The following is a 19,566-nucleotide window of genomic DNA, read 5'->3' as shown; positions in this document are numbered from 1 at the left end:
TCCAAGATGCAGGCACTGACTGGGGTGCGAGTGAATGTTTATTAGCAGAGGTGATAAGGTGACAAAAACAGGAGGAGCAGAGCGGGGAGTAAACCAACCTAAACTGGGGAAAACTAAAGAACTCAACTTAAACCAAACACGCACGGGAGGAGGAACAAAATACACAATGAAAGATGGTGGAGAGACGCAGACTGAACACCGGGTTACACAGAATGATGCAGACGGACATGGCGTTAAACAGACGACGCAACAGAGAGCACAGGGAAACACAGGGCTTAAATACACGGGGAGTAATCAGGGAATGGGCCACAGGAGGGAGACACAGCTGGGAGCAATTAGGCTAACGAGACAGGGGAGAGGTAAAACTGAACACACTGACATGAGACATAAACTTTCAGAATAAAACAGGAAACTAACAGACACAGAGAACCAGACAGGACACTGAACTTGACAGGCAGACTCATGAGCAGACACAATAACACCATGGACAGACAGAGGGAACACAGAGAAGTGGGAGCAGGCAGGCAAAGAACAGAAACCTAACAAATGGCAAAATCACAACAGAATACACACTCGGAATGAACAAAAGCATAAGGAAACACAAAACCACTGAGTCCTCAGACTCACGACCATGACAGTTCCTGTGCTACTGAGTGTAACTACCGCCCCTCCCCCCTCTGCCCAGCGCAAAGCACAAGGCTCGCGTGCGGAGTGAAGCGGAAAAAAGTGCGAGAGAGAGAGAGAGAAAGAAAAAAAAAAACCCCACGGCTCGCGATAAGGATCCGGCTCGCGTCGTTCACATCAAAGATCCGGCTCTAAGTGCCATTTCGTTCGCGACTCACACATCACTAATCAGCGATACTGGCCCATATTTACTTGGTATTGGATCAATACCAAAATATGCAGTATTGCACAACACTACTATTACTAGTGTGATATTATTAAAATATGTGATTAATACATGAGAAGAGAAATCTGCCACCACAATGACTTACCTTGCCGTCTCCTTTACTGTCTGTTTTGGGGTCTGGGCTTGTCCTTCCCAGCAGTCTTTAGATTTGCTGCACTACGGTATGAGGTTGCTGAATATTTTTGTGCTGACCTTTTGATGAGATCTTGTTCCGCTGCTACAACACTGGCCCCTAGTTCCTAAAGAGACACCGACATCACTAAATTTAGCAAATATTAAAGGCAGGCTAGCTATGACAAATAGGTTAATGTTAGCGTTTTACCACAACTTCACCAGATGTAACTAAAAGAGCTTAACTTATGTCCAGTCCAGTGGGATGGGAAAGAAAGATGATGAAAAATTATTACTTACCTGCAGTTTAGAGGGTCCACCTGAACCTGAAGCAGCTATTGAAAGAGGGGAAAATAGAAAGATGGCAGCTTGGTGAGCACTAGTGGCCTCTATAATGTATGCAAATACATGCAAGTCTGAATCCGGACCCCTCAAGCACGCCCCCGGATGCCAAAACAGTACCAGCAAATTGAAACTGAAATTTTAAATAAATAAATTGAAACTGAAAAAAACAAAATTATAAGCAAAAAACCATTTAGTTCCAATTAATCTATTTTCACTATCAGTTTTTTCCACTTTCACCTCAAAAATATTCAGTACATTTATTTCAGTTTCAATATTTTTTTAAAAGTGTCATTTTAAGGTGGCATCATTCTAACCGCAAATGTCCGTGCCTTCATTTCCTTATCTGTGTCTCCACTGGGTTATTCTCGTGTTTTCATTTCTATGTCTCTCTGTATTTTTTGTTTTCTGTTTTAAAAGTATTGTGTTTCTATGTTCAGTGTGCTTTTTTAAAATTTTCCCCTGTGGCATCATGTTCATTTGTGTCAGCTGTGTCTCCCCAGGTGTTTCTATTTCCCTCATTACACTCCTGTATATTTAAGTCCTTCCTCTCCATCTTTTCTTTGTCAGGTCGTCTGTTTGTTTCATGTCAGTTTTCGTCAAGTCACAGAGTTTTGCTAGTGTTCATGGTCATCTCTCATATCTTGGTTTTCATAGTAAGTCATAGTTTTTCCCAGTTTATGTTTGAGTTTACTTTTGTCCTTTTTTCACCATGCCTTGTTTTTCTGTTTTTTGTATCAGCCAAATAAAGACTCACTTTTTGTTTAACCAGAAAGTTAATTTCTCTGGTGTCTGCTTTTGGGTCAGTGTCATTAGCACTCCGCCATGACAAAGGTTTAATTAGATCTGATTGTTAAAGTGGATTTTTATGCATCTATTTTTTCCGAGTTTGGATTCAGGAGACAGACACTATCTCTACTGTTTTTGATAAAGCATTATAGTTAGACCTGGATGAGGTGACCCTGAATCCTCCCTTAGTTACTCTGCTATAGGCTTAACCTGCTGGTGAATTCTCATGATGCTTTGAGTTTTTCTTCTTCAGGCACCTTTTTATGTGTTTATACACGAGGTGTACTGAATGTTGAGTTTTCTATTTATTATTCTGGTCTTTACTGTACAATATAAAGCACTTTGAAGCAACAGTTGTTGTCATTTGGTGCTATAAAATGAATAGAATTTCATTAAAAGTGTTTAGTCTTGAGGCATGCTCAGTCATCCAGGTAAGTAAATCCCAAAAGGGATAAAATAACAGCATTCTGGAAATGACCTATTACCAATGTCCTGATGTTCGTGAAGACAATCTACTACAAAACAAAACTCTCCATATCTAAAAGCAATATCTGACAATTACTACACTGTAAAACCTAATAAGTTCACAGAACTCAAAAATTGTTGTGCAACAGATTACACAACAATTTATTAGTGATGTTATTAAAAGTTTCAAGTTTAACTAAAATAAAAAATTATAGTTGCAGTTGCCTTAAATTACCTCAGTGTTAACTCATAAATGTTGATATTCCTCAACTTATAATTAGGGAGTAATAAACTCAAAATGTTCAATATTTTTCAACTTAATTAAGGTGGGAAATACACTCAAAATATTTTACATATTGCAACTCATACGATGTGGGAAATAAACTCAAACTTTTTCATATTTTCTAACTTATAATATGGGAAATAACACTTAAAATCTTCAATATTTTTAAAATACTGTGGGAAATACACAGTATTACACAAATAATTCTAAACTGTTTGCCCAGTAAATTATAATCAGCTAAAAGTGTTAGAAAACATGAACACTAACAATTTAACAACTTTGTATTAAACACAATGTGCTTTTAAAAAGGCACAAACAACAGAGCTCACTCATAAAAAAGTGCTTCATAAATAAAACAAGAGAAAAAGACTCCAAGGGTCTCCATCTCAATTCTACAATTCAATAACATTTTCAGTATTAACAGCAATTGCAGCTATTAGAACATTGAGGCATTTAACACTTACTGTACCTTGACAGCTGCAGCTCACTTTCTTTTTTAAAAATACATAAAAAACAGTACTGTTTCCACTGCTGTACTTATAGGGAACAAACATCAAGGCAGTGCATTTATGTATTAGGCAACAGAATATTAAACATGAATAGTGCATGAACTGAACAGTCATTCATCTTAAATGTGAGGTAGAAGAGGCAAATGGTAAAAAATGGTTAATAAAAATGGTATAAATAAAACAAAACAAGAAAAACCTTCAATACTTAACTTAACGAGTTGTCTATTCCAAGTGATTCACTTGAACAAGTTCTTCAGCATCAGTAAGCGACCTAACAGTGGTTTGTTGTATTCAAGGCACATCACAACCTTCTGGATACATGTGAATAAAAGCTCGAGAGTCTGCGTATTGTAGGTCTAGTGCACAGAACTCCCCAAAAAGCAGGAGAAATGAGGCATCCAGATTTGTACTGGTTTATACAACTGTACATAACTAGGAACAAACATCAGGTAGTGCATTAAGGTATTAGGCAACACAACGTTAAACATGAATAGGCCACAGAATGAGCAGTCATTCACTTTAAATTTGAAGTAGAAAAGCCAAATGATTAGGAAAAAAACAAACAAAAAAAAGCTTCCTCAATACTCAGCTCAACAAGTAGTCCATTCTGAGTGATTCACTCATTGAACAAATCATTCTTCAGCGTCAGTAGACGCCCTTTCAGTGTATTGTTGTCCTCAAGGCACATCACAACCTTCTGGATAAATGTGAATGTAAGCTCAAGTTTCTTTGGGTATTGTAGGTCTAGTGCATAGATGTACCCAAAGAGCAGGAGAAATGACTCAGCCAGATTTGTGGGACCATTCACAATTATTTCATCCTCAACGACAATGCAGATGCTTTCGGGACTGAAGAGGGCCGAATCAGTAGTGTCATCCGTGACAACTGTCAGCAGAGCCGCAGGAGTGTCAGTGAGGTCTGGACCATCTGCTGACTGCAAAACAAAAATAATACAAGAATGAGTTCAGCCCCACAAGGACACAAATCATGCTATTGATTAGAGGTGTGAATCTTCATAAGTCGCACATTTCTTTTAGGATTATAATGTCAACGATTTAATTTGATATTGCGATACATCATGATGCATTACAATAATCTTAATTTGGGTTTGGTTTCAAAACATATGTTTAAATAAATGTTTTCAATAATAAATATATGCCAAGATATTTGTTTTTGTTATTCACCAAACATTTGTCTGACCACAACATGGCACCTCCAAAAAAATAGAACAAAAAATAGAAGTTTTTATCTGTGGATTTGTTTTTGTTTAATAATCTTTCAACTATTTTCATGTTTTCTGGTTTATGCGTAACAATCTTCTTGCAATCTTATTCAACAATAGTTGATATATGGGAGAAAACAAGTCAGATGAGGACTGTGTTGAACCTCCTTCCTGATATACACCCTGGTTCTCCTTGCGTTCTGAGCGATGTCATATGTTCGACTGAACAGCTAGGCAAAGGGGTTGATGCTGAGGCCAGTACACTTACATCACAAGTCCTGAATAACGTGGAGGCATCTTCACGCAGGTACACAGGAAGTGCACGAAGGACGAGGGCCCGTCTTGTATTTACATCATGCTGTTCCTAGATGAACATACAATATCTATTAGAATAGTATTTACACAAATGCAGAGTAAAAACAAAGTGCTGGATAGCCATGTTCTGATTGTCATTATTATAGATCAGGGGTGTCCAAACTTTTTGTAACGGGCTAAACTTGTCAATCTAGAAGGGTAACCTTACCCTACCCTAGCCATAGATGGTAAATTCAGTATTTTGGATTTTTTTTTGGATATTTTGATAGGATAGATTTTGTCAAGATGTCCTCCTAAAATGACAACCTTGTATCCATGGCATAATCACCGAGTTCGACCAGTGTGTAATGTTAGGCTGAATCAGGCGATGCATTTTTCCGCAAGCCTTGACTTGTAGAGCTCGCTTAGTGGAATACCCCTCTAAACTGTTAAAAGGATTTCGAGATTATCTCACAACCACACATTTGAGACTACGAAAAAATACAAACATGTGTCTAATTACCATCATGATAACACACTCATGTTGTTTATTATTGTTCGCTTCATGCTAGCACACACACACATAGCTCAACAGCGTAAACTACTGACTGTGTAACACGGACACTTATTGAAATAAGTATACTCACAATATGCACGTGCATTACCGGCGAATACGACAACCGGTAGAAACGGACAGTAGAAAGTTTTAGTAGAAAGTTCAAACGTATGGAGCTGGAACTGCCACCGTCAACCTCCCGGGCAAGAATACAATGCATTATGGGAAATGTTGTCCCCCACGGAAAACCGCCAAAACGTTACACCGTTCTAATTTGAAATAACATTACGTATTTGTCACATTCAAAAACTTCTGAAATTTAAATTACTTGGATTCGAATTTATTTATAACAAACATTCACTGTGCACAAAGTACGAATATATTTCCAGTAAAAAATAAAAAAGAATGTTTATCGAAATTAAATTTAAACAAAACAAAAACACGTTAGACTTACCAAATTTAGGGCAGTTGATGAAAAAAAATAAGGTGGTGGTCGTGGTGGGTTGAAGTTGGGGACTTTTAATCCACATGGGCTGGCCAAATCTTCCCCGCATCAAGGTAAATTCAAGATGGCTGACTCAGCTTTCCTGAGGGAGCGACAAGACTCCACCCACCAGAACGTCACTAATATATACTTCTTAAACTTTTTGAGCGTTCCAAACAAATTAGCTAAAAAATATTGAGCCCTATTCAATTAAAGTTGCATAAAAGCCAACAGAGCTCAATACTTTATAGTTTGCTCAACTACAAAACGACATTTGAGTGTTATGAGCTTATTAGTTATGAGCTAGAACAACTGTTAGGGATTATGAAGGAAACGGTCTTCAAGGCCTACTCCGTGGATCGACTTCCTTCGAGGCGTGGACGTCTATCAGCAGAGAATGTACCTTCACCTATCAGCAGAGAATGTCCCTTAGTCTGTAACACAGTCAAATATATTCTCAAGTAATATTCAAGCATGCCATTCAGCGTGTTAGTACGAGCTCGGGAGCAGCTTGGGAGAACAAGAAAACAGAGACTGCTTCAGGTTGTCTTCCCAAATTGACTCAACTTTATTCACAAGTACAACAGTTTATATAGAGGGTAAAATTCATGAGACAGCAGATTATCAGTTTAAACCAGTACAGACCAAGATAAGGGAGCGTCTTCCTGCCCTTGGGTGAAGAAGCATCCTTTGTGTAGTTTATCAGTTCAGCTACAATTGTGATTATCTCAGCGACATATTTTCAAGGCACAAAACAAAGAGTTCTTACATTAGTGAAATCTGAAACAAACCATTTGGCCTCAACAGGCGTCTAAAAGATTAAGAAACTAATGTAGCTGAGGGAGTGATCTCTGTGGTATTTCAACCTTGTACCAGCCTGTGATTCTCACACATCAATTCTTGGGTCAAAGAGAAAAATAACTAAAACAAAGGGGCCTTATTGAATGACAGAGTTTTCCTGCATAATGTCACTATAAAACAATATCCAGTAAATGCTCCCATGGTACTAAAATACCTAACAGTTCCACTCTTTTTTTTAATTTTTTTTTTTAAAATAATAACTCAAATAGAAAGGAAAAATCACAAGTGTAATAACATAATATAAAAAGCAAATCATAAAATGTAATAGTTCACAACCTAATGTTCAATATACACATCAGGAACATCATTGGTAACATCTGGCACATCCTCAGGATCAATTTGTGCTAATTGCAAATACATTGAAGTAGCTGTACTGGTAGCTATATGGGTTATCATTGAGCGTACACAGGGTATCACACAACAGGCAATAATCATCAAAAACAAAATAATACATGCTACAACTGTTAGAAAGGCTATAATTAGTTCCTTCCATTTCCCAAACGTGTCCTGCATCCACTTGTCTAGCCACTGACCGTGACCTGTATTGGCTCTTAGTTCTATTTGCAATGCTTCAAGTGTACTAGGTGGGTGTCTTGCCAAGTGGAGCATGAGGTATTGTCAGCAAAATGTGGCTTGCAGAAATGTGAACAGGGTTGCAGTTTACAATACGAAATAGTAAATAAAAATCCTAAGGTTAATGCAGTAAATATGATTAATAACCTAAATATATAAAAAACACAGTTCTTCAGTTGTCTACTGGCCTGGTCCCAGGTTCGAGAGACCCCGTATAAGCGTCGTGTGATGACAATGGGCATTTCATTTTCTCCATTATCAGGATGAAACGAGTCTATCTTTATCAGGTTAGACATTGTGTGGTACTCTAGGCTTTCTGTTCCTGCTGGATGTTCGAGTACCTTGTTGTTGTTCAGGCGGGGGATCAAAGGGCTTTCTGAGTCTTGGCTCTTTCAGGCGTTGTGTGTTAATCAGTGATTGTGTGTGTGTAGGTGTATTGGATCCGGGCGTTGGCTCGCCTGAGTCGTCATCTACTTGATCCGACGCCTTAGGTGGTTTGGTGGGGCTGGTCTTAACCCTGCTGGCATGAATCCACTGAGGTTGTCCGTCTGTTAGGATGCTGGTTCTCGTCACTGCAAGTACAGTCTGGGGGCTGGAACACGCGGCCTCCCCGAGTGCCCTTGGTTTTAGCGACTTTACCAACACCGCATCTCCTGGTTTCCACGGATGGGTTGGATCTGTGGAAGGGAGAGGCTGAGAGAGACAAACTTTCTGATAGTTATTATTCAGTGTTTCTACCAGGTTATGAACATAGTCAGACAATGCAGTGTCTATGTCCCCTTCCAATAGCGGTGCCCCCCTGGAGGCTGACCATGGTGTTGGAAACGGTCTTCCCATGATTATTTCAAATGGAAATAATTTGGTTGCTGCGGATGGAGTCATTCTAATCTCGCAGAGGATTTGAGGAAGTAGTTTGATCCAGGTCATTCCTGTTTCTATCATTGCTTTAGTCAGGCGATTTTTTATGGTCCTATTCATTCTTTCTACAACTCCTGAACTCTGAGGATGGTATGGCACATGATATTTCCAGTCTATTGCTAGAGTTTTAGCACACTTTTGAATTACTTCTGATGTGAATGAAGGTCCTCTATCACTGTTAATTTGGTGAGGTATTCCAAATCTGGGTATTATTTCATTGCACAACTTTTGACAGACTACTTCTGCAGTTTCTTTTGGTGTTGGATAAGCTTCTACCCATTTACTAAATTGGTCCACTATTACCAGTAAGTACTTGATGCTCCCTTGTGCTGGCATGTGTGTAAAATCAATTTGTAATGTATGAAATGGGAAATCTGGTTGTGGTAAATGCTGATGTTTTGCTTTTGAGCTACCTACATTAGTTCGTGCACATGTTAGACAGGTTGCTAATATGCGTTTTACTGCGTGTGATGTTTTTTCGATTACAAATCTTGATTTTATTGCTCCTATTACCCCTCTTTGTCCGACATGACTCACACCGTGAAAATGGCGGACAAGGATTGGCAGTAGTGAAGATGGGAGGGCAATCAAACCCTCAAGATTTTTGTATAAGCCGTCTCTGTTATCTAAGGTACAATCATTACTTTCCCAGTAAGTGTAATCTAAGGCAGAGGCCTGCTCTTGTATGAATTTTAGGTCAACATTTGTTTCTAAATAGTCTGGGAGTGTGACAAGTGGCAGCTGTAAAGGCAAAGATAATACTTCCTTTCTGGGTGGTTGCTGTGAGGCAGCGGCTACTTTCGCGGTTACGTCTGCAAGAGCATTTCCCACTGCTTCGTCTGTGTCAGCCGTGCTGTGCCCCTTCGTTTTAACAACTGCAATTGCCGATGGCAGCTGTATAGCCTGCAAAAGTCTTTGAACAAGATCAGAATTAGCGATCGATTTTCCATCAGCAGATGTGAAGCCTCTTTGTCTCCACAATGTGCCAAAGTCATGCACCACACCGAATGCATAACGGCTATCAGTGTAAATTGTTACCCGCTTATCCACATGTAACTCACAGGCGCGTATTAAAGCCATGAGCTCTGCTTTTTGTGCTGAGTGAAATGGTAATGAGTGAGCCTCTAGTATGATGTCAGGCAATGTCACCACCGAATAGCCACAAAGAAATGAGTTGTCATTTGGTTTTGAACAGGACCCGTCCACATAAACAATGACTGAGTCTGGGATTGGTGTCTGCTCTAAGTCTGGGCGTGGTGCTGTGGATTCCTGTATACGTGTCATACAATCATGATCGTCAGGGTCGTCTGAACCATCCTGTCGGTCAGAGGAACACAGCATACGAATGAGTAAGTGTGCTGGCGAATTGGGTGTGCTGTTTGCTTTTATAGTGAGATTTGCTGTTGAAGTCAGTGTAGCTTCATAACCTGAGCGACGTTGTGCGGTCATATGTTGTGTAGTTATGTTTGCTAGAATGGTCGTGACCTGGTGATTGGTGTGTAGAATAGTGTCATGTGAGAGTGTGAGCTTCTCGCAGTCCCTTATCATGATAGAGCAAGCTGCTACTGCTCTCAGGCAGGCCGGCATCCCCTGAACTACTGCTGGCAGCACCTTTGAGTAGAAGGCTACTGGACAGTAGCCACAGCCATGCTCTTGGGCCAATACGCCTGCACAGGTTGTGCCGTTCTCTGTGACGTACAGGTGGAACGGTAAGTGGTAGTCAGGCAGACCCAAACAAGGGGCAGAGGTCAGCGCTCCCTGTAATGCATTGAAAGAGGCAGTCATTTCTGTTGACCACAGTATTCGAGGAGGCTTGTCTTTTTTGCAGCATTCACGCAGAATGTGGTCATGAAAAGAACAGTCTGGTATCCACTGTCTGCAATAGTTCACCATGCCTAGGAAAGACAGCATTTCCTTCTGTGTAGTGGGCTTAGGGACAGAGGTCACAGCTTTGACCCTGTCTGTAGTCATGGAACGTTTTCCGTGAGACAGTGTAAATCCCAAATATTGAACAGAAGTCTGACAGTACTGCATTTTCTTTGCTGATGCTTTGTGGCCAGTCTGTTGGAGGTGCTGGAGTAGCATGTGTGTGGCAGTTTGACATAGTTTTTCACTTTCAGCACAGAGGAGGAGATCATCTACATACTGGATCAGAGTACAGCCCTCTGGAGGAATGAAGCCGTCCAGGGTAGCACGTACCACCATTGAGAAAGCCGCAGGGCTGTCTACCATGCCTTGGGGTAAGCGAGTCCATGTGTACTGCTTATCTCTATGTGTGAATGCAAATAACGGCTGTGTGTCCTCATGCACAGGCACTGAGAAAAAGGCGGAGCACAAATCCACCACAGTAAAATGTGTGGCTGTTGCTGGAATAGATGTCATTATGCTGGGAACGTCTGGGACGAGAGGTGGCAGAGGCATAATGACTGCATTAACTTGCCTTAAGTCTTGTGTGAAACGCCATATGCCAGGTTTGTTAGGCTTTGGCACAGGATTGACAGGAGTGTTATATGGAGATACTGTGGGCTTTATTACTCCAGCTGTCAATAAATCTCCTATGATGATGTCTAAGGCTGCGGCTTTTTCAGCGGAAATGGGATATTGCTTGACATATACCGGCTTGTTGTGTTTCAGCTGAGCATGATAAGGTGTACAGTCGATAAATCCTACATCATTCTCACCTCTTGACCATAATGTCATTTTTTGATATTCAGCTGGCAATGTGACAGCAGAGATAGTACAGTGTATGGGGTAGGTTAGATCTATGTGTTGACATGGTGCAGTAATGTCATAGCCTATGTCTGAGTTATGTGACAAAACCACTGTTCGGCCTTCACTGGTGTGAGCAGTTATCATGTTGTTGAACAGTGTGAGAGAAACAAATATGTGGCTTCCAGGCATGGGGTTACCTGGTAATGGTGTTTGCACATGTTTTTGACACAGAGTGTGACGTGGGGTACCAGTCAGATGGATATTGAGTTCATTCTCCGCTGAGGCGTCCAGCTGACACAGAGGCTGTTCCTTCTCCATGGTGTCGGTGCATAGGGCAGAGAAAACATAGCTGTTATCAGTATCTGCAAACATTTCACCCTTTGTGTTAAATGAAATACACAAGTTCATTTTATTTTCATGTCATAGAGATTATCAGTGGCAGTCAGCTTCAATAGTTGTGAACATTCTGGATGAATATTGTTTAAGAATGTTGTTATGAAAATCTGATCATTTCCTCCTTCAGGCATGCATGCCTCATTAGTCCAGCAGTGCGTGAAACGTTTCATAAAAACTAGAATGGATTCATCTGGCTTTTGCTTGCACATGGTTACTGCATTTAAATCAATTTTATCTCTAGACATTGTGAATTTCTTTAGATTTTGAAAAAAAGGCTGTGATTTTGTCATCGTTTATCCACAAAAACGAGGTGGTGTTGGCTGCTTGGTCATTTTTAGTGTCTAGTTCCTCTACTTCTTCAATAAGCTGAGATTCAGTCACACCTGGAATTCGTTGACATAATATATATCTATAGTCAGGCCCACCCAAGTGGTGGTATCTGGTACTTCTCTGTAATGCAGAAACAAAGGCTGTAGGATTTTGTAGAGGATCGGGAAGTTCTTTAATGGTTGCTGCTAACTCTGAAATTTTAGGGGGTTGAATGCAACACATGTCCCCTATTATCATGAACGGAAGGGAGGGGCTGACGTCATTAAATTGTGATCCCTGCTTTTCTTTATAACGGGTGTTTTTGTGGGGGCCCTCTTGAGTTTTTTCCTCTTTTTTCTGCTTTAAGTAGTTCCTTATTAAATTTCTGGTGTTAGTTATTGCTTTTGGCACAGTCAAACCATTCGCTACTCTAGTGTGGCGCTGAACATGATTATCTATGACGGAAACTGCTTCCTGCAGTTCAGCTTCCGTACGTTCAGTTAAAGGATCTTTCATGATTTCCTCACACTCTGCCATTAACTGTTTTGTTTGCTTTTTATGTTCCTGTAACTCTCTTTCTCGTTCAGTGTATTCTCGTTCCTGTCTTTGATCTAGGTTAAACCAGTCATCTTCTTCTGATTTAGGTGTCATTTCAGTGCCTTCCTCACTCCTTTGGGATTCTGCTGTTATATCAGGATATACGCGCTGATGACGTGCAGCCGCCGCAGCAGCTATTAATTATGGCTCTAACGGCTTGCCATAATTAATTCTGTTTTTTCATCATAAGGCGGCGGAGCCGTAGGTTGAACGGATGGGCATATAAGGCTAGTTTTTTCTGCAGTGGATTTACTAGAGCCTACACTGGCTTGATTTAAAGCATTTACGTCTGGCTCGGGTCCCTTTTTCCATAGCGGTAGCATGCGATTGATCACATCACGACATTCTATCATATATTTTTTACAGGACTTTTTAATCAGCCTACTTTCCTCATCACAAATAGTATTTAACATTTCTACTGACCTGTTTTCTGGCGATAATCGTTCGGGATAGGGCTCCGGAAATACATGCATTAAAGTTATAGTTCTTAAGTTCGAGACGAAATCAGTCACGTAAGCACTTCCGCATGTTCTGGATACGTAATCATGGAAGTCTTCATTGATTCGCGAACGTGGGTTAAACGTAACCGGAAGTGGGAGTCGTACTGAGCCGTTATTTGTAACTTTATATTTTATTTTTTTCGGTTTTACAGTTAATTTTGATTTTTTATCAGACCCGTCTAAGGTCTTTGAATTATTCTGACCCATGGTCAGTGATTTCCAGAGGGGTTTAGACGCTTGAAGGATTTAAGTTAGTTTTTATTGCTGTGGCACATCTGAGGTTACTTGATTTTTTTTGCTAGCAATTTTATCTTTTTAGTGAGCAACTTCTCACTTTTTAACGAGCAACTTCTCGTTTTATGACCCCAGGCAACTTCCTGTGTCCTTTCTGCTGGTGAGCAACTTCTTAGTTTATGACAGCAGGCAACTTCCTGTGTCCTTTCTGCTTTTATTTACAAAACAACAGGCAACTTCCTGTGTTTCTATGTGGGCCACTAACGAAGGCTCCTCAGTGTATCCCACTTGTTACTATGTGGGCCACTGAAGAAGGCCTCGTCAGCGTATCCCGTTTCTATGTGGATCACTGAGAAAGGCATAACACAGTCTTATAAAATAAAAGACACGTGCCTACCTTCGTCAGGATCCCACTTCTGACCCCAAAATTGAAGGAAACGGTCTTCAAGGCCTAATCCGTGGATCGACTTCCTTCGAGGCGTGGACGTCTATCAGCAGAGAATGTACCTTCACCTATCAGCAGAGAATGTCCCTTAGTCTGTAACACAGTCAAATATATTCTCAAGTAATATTCAAGCATGCCATTCAGCGTGTTAGTACGAGCTCGGGAGCAGCTTGGGAGAACAAGAAAACAGAGACTGCTTCAGGTTGTCTTCCCAAATTGACTCAACTTTATTCACAAGTACAACAGTTTATATAGAGGGTAAAATTCATGAGACAGCAGATTTATCAGTTTAAACCAGTACAGACCAAGACAAGGGAGCGTCTTCCTGCCCTTGGGTGAAGAAGCATCCTTTGTGTAGTTTATCAGTTCAGCTACAATTGTGATTATCTCAGCGACATATTTTCAAGGCACAAAACAAAGAGTTCTTACATTAGTGAAATCTGAAACAAACCATTTGGCCTCAACAGGCGTCTCCTAAAAGATTTAGAAACTAATGTAGCTGAGGGAGTGATCTCTGTGGTATTTCAACCTTGTACCAGCCTGTGATTCTCACACATCAATTCTTGGGTCAAAGAGAAAAATAACTAAAACAAAGGGGCCTTATTGAATGACAGAGTTTTCCTGCATAATGTTACTATAAAACAATATCCAGTAAATGCTCCCATGGTACTAAAATACCTAACAGATTACAGTGTACCTGACTTCAGTTTAGAACCATGTAAAATGAAGTTTTGCAGTAGCTGGATCAATTAAGAGCTTTGAGTGCCTGAACCTGCAGCTGTATGCTTATCAGTGGATCCACAGCTGTGCAGGACCACCATCTACTGATGTAATAAGGTATTAGAGTGAATTGTTAAATGTTGTCATTTCTATGCTTGCCAACTCTGATGAAAGAAATTCCACTGTCCTTCCCCCCAGATTCTCGAGGTTCTGGTTTGGGGGGCTGTAATGTTTTATTGCAGATACATCCTATCTGGAAGATCTGCTTCTTTTGATGTAAGCTTCCTGCGTTTACGACCCTTTGGTCAGCAGGAGGTCTGACACACACACACATTCTTACAGAAGTTCACACATATACATACAATGCTTTGTCTTAGCACCAAGGGGGCGTGGCTTTGTTCTGACGTGTTTTGTGTGAACTGTCTCTCAATAAAAGGTAGCAGGAGGAGGTCAGATCTGGAGGTCATTTTCGTGGTGGACACAGACGAGGCCTCCCTTGCGCAAATAATCGATCGATCGACTGTCTTGTTTTCTTCATGATGAATAAGTCTCTAGAATTAGCGGGGCTTGTGGAAACACAGACCCAACATAAGGTTTTACCTTAGTATGTAAATATATAAGAGGTGTTATTGACTGTTATAAACAAAAAAAGTTTGTTTTCATAAAACTGAACATACAGCATTTTACAGCCTACTACACTGTCGCTGTCTAAACCAGGAAGTGCCAGGTTGAACTATTCCAGATGTTGTCAGTTATAGTAATGGGTACTAAAACAAACAGCTGGACAGCAGAAGAACCAGAAAAACAATCTCAAACTTTTTTTGTGTTTTCCAGGTTAGACTGAAAGATGGACGGTACATCAGGCGGTGCTATGGAGGTGGCAGCGCTCGGTCGGCCTTTCAGCGTCGGGATGCTGTACGACTGTCGCAGTGACGCGCTCGTCCCTGGTAAGAATTCACATAGAAATGTTGTTGATGCGTCACAAACTTTCATTATTTAAACCAAAAGTCTGAGATGGTCCAAACATCAGAAAACACAAGACTCTATTCAGACAGTTATTCAAACCGCTTCAATAGTTCAGAGAGTTTGAACTTATTACTCTGCTGCAGCATAAATCCTTCCTCATGACAGTATTAACATCACATCTAAGCCTCGTTTTAACCACAGACAGTATAAAAGAATAAAAAACTAGAGCTCCTACCAACGTGTCAAGTCTATGCCTTTTTCTAAGGGCATTAACTAAGGATACCCTAAGGATAAAAACATCTTCACTCATCTTCACAAGTAAGGTCAATCACTATTTAAAGAAGTCGACAGCCATGATGCAACACCTGGGAACCAGCTCCAACTCTTAGAGCATTTTTCCATTTGTACCTACTCTGGTCGCCTTGACTTTGTTTTTAAGATTTTCCATTAGGTGGTAGTAACTGGTACCAGGTACTTTTTTTTAGCAGACTGCACGTCACTGATAATCAGTGGCACCACTCGATTAGTCATTACTGCATTCCCTTCACGAAAATCCAAACTGCCATTTTTGATGTTATTTCTATCATTATCTAAAATATTGATGACTCAGATGTAGAGCCAGGAATCTTCATCTGAAATAACTGATCTGGTTCATTCAGACGTACCAAAGATTTTTGCTTTATTTACTATTTTTATTTCATTTTTGCAAGTATCACAAAAAAAAGATGAAAAAACAAAACAAGGAAAGTAATAAAAAAAATACAATAGCAGAAATCTGAGATGGTTGCTAATGTGCTCATCAAAACCTCTCATTAGAGTTCCTGGAATTATAAAAAATATATAAAGAGACTGCTCTCTTTCTTGCTGATTTCTGGACAGATTACACAAATAAATAATCATTTATTTATTTGTGTAATCTAAGTTTTTTACATTTTTTTTTACATTTATTTTAAGGTGTGGTTTAATTGATGGAGTCCTAGTAGTAATATTTTTGCTTCTTCTTTTGCAGGAATGACTCTGTGGGATCGTGATGACCTGATAAAAGATGTTGGTGAAAGACCGCAGGCCTTTAATGATTTTGACATTGTTGCATCTGAATCAATTTCAGACAAATGTTCAGCTCTAAATGTTGATGGTTCACTGAAGACAAGTTTCCTGGGTGGACTGGTTCAGGTTAGTGGATCTGCCAAATATCTGAAAGATACTAAATCTTCCAGAAATCAGGCCAGAGTAACACTGAAGTACAAGGCAACCACAAAGATCCAGGAGCTGTCCATGAATCATCTTGGAAGAGGAAACGTGAAGCATCCATATGTTTTTGATCAAGGCTTAGCAACACATGTAGTCACAGCTATTCTTTATGGAGCACAAGCTTTCTTTGTGTTTGACCGTGAGGTTTCTGAACAGGAAAATCATCAAGATGTTCAGGGCAACTTGAAGGTGACCATCGAGAAAATTCCAAAATGTTCTGTAGAGGGTGAAGGTTCCCTGAAGATGGAAAAGAAGGACAAAGAAAGTGTTGATGAATTCTTCTGCAGATTTTATGGAGACTTCTGTCTTCCAAAACCACCAACAACCTTTCAAGGTGCAGTAGAAGTCTACCAAAGCCTGCCAGAATTACTGGGAGACAAAGCTGTACCAGTGAAGGTCTGGCTGCTGCCACTGACATGTTTAGATTCTTCTGCTGCTAAACTCGTTCGTCAGATCAGTACAGGATTAGTTCAAGAAGCACAGAGAGTCCTGGAGGACTTCAGTGAACTGGAAATGAGGTACAATGATGTACTCAGAACCAGCACTGCACAGAAGTTCCCACAGATTGATAAAAAGCTTAAAAGTTTTAAAGAAATGTGCTCTGAGTTCAAGCTCGATTTCCAACAAACTTTGGCCAAGAAGCTTCCATCAATCCGAGGAGGAGGAGAAGAGGAAGCTGAGCTTGCAGAAATCCTGAAGAAGAGACATTCTTCACCTTTCAGCAGCAAAAACCTGGACGAGTGGATGGACTGTAAAGAGAGAGAAGTTGACACATTAATGTCTTTTACCAGGATGATGAAAAACACCAAAATCATCTCGTCTCAAAATGATCTGTACAAGGAAAGTCTGAGTGCAGAGCATGTTGTGTGTTTTGTTTTCACCTCTCTGGGAAAGGATGAACCGTACCTCTCAGCTTTATCAAGATACTTAAGAGGAAAAACCAACCCAGACCTTCAAGATCCTCACAGTCATGATGTAGAGAAGGAACAATGGTACGCCTTAAAAGAAGTAACAGCTGAAATGAGGAGAAAAGCAAAACTCTTCAGTGATTTTGCAGAGGCCAACAAGGAGAACAAGAACATGAAGTTCCTGACAGTGGGGTTAACTAATGAGACCCAGGAAGGTTCCAGCATCCACCTTTATGAAGGTGGATTTGCTGTCAGTGAGAACTTTGAGCCTCCTTCAAAGCCTGAAACTGTGACTGTAGCTGACATAAACCACAACAGTGTGACACTGAAGATTTCTCCACCCAGATTTGGAGCGGAGAACATCACCTCCTACTCTGTTGAGTACTGTGTCAGTGGAGAGGATGGATGGCAGCAGAAGACAGAAGCAAAGGCTGAAGAAGTCACAGTGAGAGATCTGAAGCCAAACACAGAGTATGTGCTCAGATGCAGAGCAGTGATCTCAGCAGGTGTCGGGCCGGATAATCAAGTTTCTATTAAAACAACTTCAAGTGGCAGAAACAAAGAAACATGTTTGGCAGAAAAACTGAGAGATAAAAGTGAAAAGATCAAATCTGATTCCCCCTCAGTTTACAAACTGCCTCTGACAGAAGAACACATGAACATAGATGGATGCAGGAAGTTTAACTTTGGAGAAGAAACCGAGGTGCAGAATCGTACAATAATGCTTTTTGGAGCGACAGGATCAGGAAAGTCCACTCTGATCAATGGGATGATCAACTACATTGTTGGTGTCGAGTGGGAGGACAGTTTCAGGTTTAAATTAATTAATGAGGATCAGTCAACATCACAAGCTCACAGTCAGACCTCTGAAGTCACTGTGTACAAAATCAACCACCAGGAGGGATTTAAAATCCCGTTCTCTCTGACCATTGTTGACACTCCAGGCTTTGGAGATACAAGAGGCATAGAAAGAGACAGAGAAACTGTAGAGCAGCTACGTAATCTCTTCACTTCCTCACATGGTGTCACTGAAATCGATGCTGTGTGTTTTGTAGCTCCGGCTGCTTTAGCACGAATCACACCAACACAGAACTATGTGTTTGATTCAGTGCTCTCAATCTTTGGCAAAGATGTGGCAGAAAACATCAGGATCCTGGTGACATTTGCAGACGTTCAGCAACCTCCAGTTTTAGAGACAATTAATGCTGCAGGAGTCCCATGTCCTAAAACAGAAGACAAGCTGCCGGTTCACTTCAAATTCAATAATTCAGCACTTTTTGCACACAACAGATCATCTGAAGCAAACTGTGGGAAGGTTGGTGATGAAAGAAGGGTTAATCAAATGTTTTGGGAAATGGGGGCAGAAAGCATGAAGAGTTTTTTTGCTGCTCTAAATCAAATGGAAACAAAAAGCTTGACACTGACAATGGAGGTCCTCAGAGAAAGAAAACAACTTGAGATTTCAGTTGAAAACATCCAGGAAAAGTTGAAACGTATGGAAGAGACAAGTGAGAAACTTGAGCATGTGGTGGAAATAAAGGACCAAAGAGCCAAAGAGGAAAACATTAATAGTTCTCAACTGGCTTGGTATCGCTATATGTATGCTCAAGTGATGCATTTTATAGAATTGGTTGTCGAAAGTGTGAAGAAACTTGCCAAGTGGGCACTGAAGCCAAACCCTTCGTCTACTCCAGAGTACATCGACATGCTTATTGAAGGAGAGAAATCTGAAGCCAAACCAGGCTGCATGGAACGAGTTCAGTCTCTGATGGAAAGGAAAAAAGAATGTGTGCTCATCTTTCAATTTAGTAAAACCCTAAATGAAGAGAAACACCTCAGCACATTAAACACATCTGGTGATCTTCTCTTCCGTTTAGCCAGGGTTATAAGCATTTCTGTCACGGTCCTGGGTCTCCTGACCCAGCGTTTTTAGTTCTTTGTGATTTTTCGTATTATTGTACTTGTGTGTGTGATTTATTCTATGGCTTCTAGTTTTGATCCCTTGCCCTTCATGTCTCCCTGTGTGCCCCTCTGTGTATCTGTGAGCCCTCGCCTCTCCTTATGTTTTATTCCATGCTTCCCCTGCCCATTATGTCTAAGTTCTCCCCGTGTTCTCTCTTCCCCCTGTGTGCCCTCTATGTATTTATGAGCCCTCGTCCCCTTTCGTGTTTATTCCGTGTCTCCCCTGCCCGTTACGTTGGTGTTCTACTC

At 40.6% G+C, this 19,566-nt stretch overlaps 2 protein-coding genes across 2 annotated transcripts in view; one reads left to right on the top strand and one right to left on the bottom strand.

The window, feature by feature from the left end:
* The window catches only part of LOC113010203 (stonustoxin subunit beta-like), a 39,614-nt gene extending 20,326 nt beyond the window's left edge, over window positions 1-19,288 (top strand). The window contains exons 2-3 of the mRNA XM_026149160.1: window positions 15,065-15,177; window positions 16,206-19,288. Of these exons, the coding sequence (XP_026004945.1) occupies window positions 15,078-15,177; window positions 16,206-19,288 (3,183 nt within the window). The 5' untranslated portion in view covers window positions 15,065-15,077. The remainder of the gene's footprint in view (window positions 1-15,064; window positions 15,178-16,205) is intronic.
* On the bottom strand, window positions 7,590-11,652 carry LOC113010192 (protein NYNRIN-like). Its single transcript, XM_026149141.1, has one exon. It carries the CDS (start codon window positions 11,435-11,437, stop codon window positions 7,688-7,690), a length of 3,750 nt encoding a protein of 1,249 aa, XP_026004926.1. The 5' UTR covers window positions 11,438-11,652; the 3' UTR covers window positions 7,590-7,687.
* Window positions 19,289-19,566: the final 278 nt, after the last annotated feature.

Source organism: Astatotilapia calliptera, chromosome 18 (assembly GCF_900246225.1).
Source record: "Astatotilapia calliptera chromosome 18, fAstCal1.2, whole genome shotgun sequence".
NCBI lineage: Eukaryota > Metazoa > Chordata > Actinopteri > Cichliformes > Cichlidae > Astatotilapia > Astatotilapia calliptera.
This window is presented reverse-complemented; position numbering and strand designations above follow the sequence as displayed.